The sequence below is a fragment of the Phalaenopsis equestris genome, unplaced genomic scaffold (assembly GCF_001263595.1).
Source record: "Phalaenopsis equestris unplaced genomic scaffold, ASM126359v1 Scaffold197483, whole genome shotgun sequence".
NCBI lineage: Eukaryota > Viridiplantae > Streptophyta > Magnoliopsida > Asparagales > Orchidaceae > Phalaenopsis > Phalaenopsis equestris.
In genome coordinates, this window is record NW_018217432.1 from 1 (window position 1) to 2,200 (window position 2,200).

The 2,200-nt window shown below is 32.6% G+C and overlaps 1 protein-coding gene across 1 annotated transcript; it reads right to left on the bottom strand.

Annotated features, from left to right (window-relative positions):
- Positions 1–499: 499 nt before the first annotated feature.
- Positions 500–1,762, bottom strand: LOC110035373 (serine carboxypeptidase 24-like; the record flags this gene model as incomplete). Its single annotated transcript, XM_020739607.1, has 5 exons — positions 500–640; positions 801–906; positions 1,030–1,106; positions 1,267–1,386; positions 1,511–1,762. Coding segments are annotated over 5 exons (693 nt in total), but the record flags the coding sequence as incomplete, so codon positions are not given.
- Between the last annotated feature and the right edge of the window lie 438 nt (positions 1,763–2,200).

Consider the following 2,200-nt stretch of genomic DNA (forward strand, 5'->3'; position numbering starts at 1 on the left):
TTTTTTGTATTTAATTATTGTCGTGTGAATTTTTACATTTCCATTGTTTTCTCATAACAGGTGAACGATAGAGATATCTTCTCATTCTCAGAATGCTTCTTCTCACTCGCGTATTGTGGGGATTGCACAAATCCAGTTAGTAGGATGGTGCCAGTTACCATTAAGGACCACATTAGGCTAACTACTGATTGAATTCGACATAGGAAGCTATAGAAATTAATTAGGGATGATCACAAGTTGGACTTGAACTTGTAACATCTACTTTTGGAACCAACGAACATATCAATTGGGCTAGAACTGTTTGGCATATTTGTATTAGTTAATTGATACTCAAAATAACAAAATATGCCAATATAAATTAACGTTATTCCAAACAAATCTTAAACGATTCTTTGTCCCACAACAATATCCATGAAGTTGGATAACATAGCCAGAACATGACTAAATTAATCAGGACATTATTCAAACTAAGAACTCAAGAAAAAAAAAAGGTTGCGTCATATTAAGCGGGAACTTTCTCTTGGAGAAATGCGGTGATCATCGCCAAAGCTCTTCTAGGCTGAAAAAGTGGAACCAGGTGTCCTGCCCCTCTTACAGTTGCTAGTGTCAATCCTTCATATTGCTCTACATAACCTCCAACCTGACACCATATACCATCAATTCATTCTCCATTCTCTGAATCAGACTCTCTAATCATTTTTAAGTAAGTAACACATGTTTGAAGGCTTAGGATATAATTCCTATTAAACATTTATTTGTGTCTTAATCCATCTGAATTTGCAATACAAAACGAATATTACCTCATCATCTTGGTACCATGCTTTCCATCTACTCTTCACTGGGAGTTCAAGCATCTTGATGAAATATCTAGTATCAGTTACTGGAACCACTGCATCTAAATCACCACTTTAAGAAAACAATACATTTTAGTTTGGATTTTAGTTTTTATTTTAATTTAAACAAGTAAAATGTCATTTAACCAGAAACTGTATGTCTGCACTATGCATATCATTTCACAAGTTGCATTACCTGTACATCCATATATTTAACTTCGCTCCAATAAGCTTTTTGATTGTTGGTAAGATTGTCTTTGGGCTGTCATTCCACTTGAGAAAACTGTATATACAAGAATCAAATAAAATGATAGGAGTGTTTAAGAAAATAAAAAGAGTAATGCTATGTCTTCCAACACATTTTAAGCCAAGCCTTCAATAATAATTTTTCTTTTTGAAGAAAATTAACACTTATGATAGTATTCTGTAAAACCATTCTGACTTGCCTGCAAGGTTCCCATTTAATAATATTTGCATGGAGAGCCTTCTGTACCTCTGGAATGTTTAGGTAGGTCTCCATATAGTGATCCAAGCAAGGATCAAAACTACCAGGCTAATATAATTCCGAAAAGAAGGAAACATTTAGATAATATTATATTGATCAGCAATTTTTTTTTTCCTGATAAAAGAAAGATAAAAAAAAAAATCAATAAAATTAGGTGTAGTAGTGGTCTTACGTAAGTTGCAGCCTTGGCTTGTCCTGGAGAAGCATGGCAAAGTGGAGAATAGATGTTGTATCCACTAATATTGCCAATTTCATTAAACGCCATTTCATAAGCTTGATCGCATTTATTAGAGGCACTACGATTTGAAAAATTGCAGTATCTTTGTATGTCTGAGTATGTTTCGTCTGAGAAAAGTGCATGGCTCCAAAGATATTCAATAGTACCCTTTGCATTTGCTATGTAGTCGACAAAGGCATTTCCAATCTACAAGAGGGGACGATTATCATCCACGAGCTTATGAAATTTATAATGATAGAATTAGTCGAAATAATGTTATTTAGAGTCTGACATTTTTAAAAAAATTCATGTAATTAGGTTATTATATTTTGATAAGTTAGAAAATTCTGGTAATAGGATAGCCAGATTCATATTCATACTTGCATGAGAAATACACGAAAGCAAACTTAAATGTAGCTAAATTTATAAAATTTAACATGCTTGCATAGTATTTAGCCCCTTATTTCATCGTTAAAATATTCCTCTGCCTCCAAATTCTAACAACTTAAATGGACAAACTTGCAGATGAAAATTCAAACTGATTAAGTGTTGAGAATTGAACCTTATTTAAGGTCATATTAGTAAAATGGGAATATTGAAAAAATCTTGGGGTTTATTTTTAAAATATTGTAATATCCTATTTCA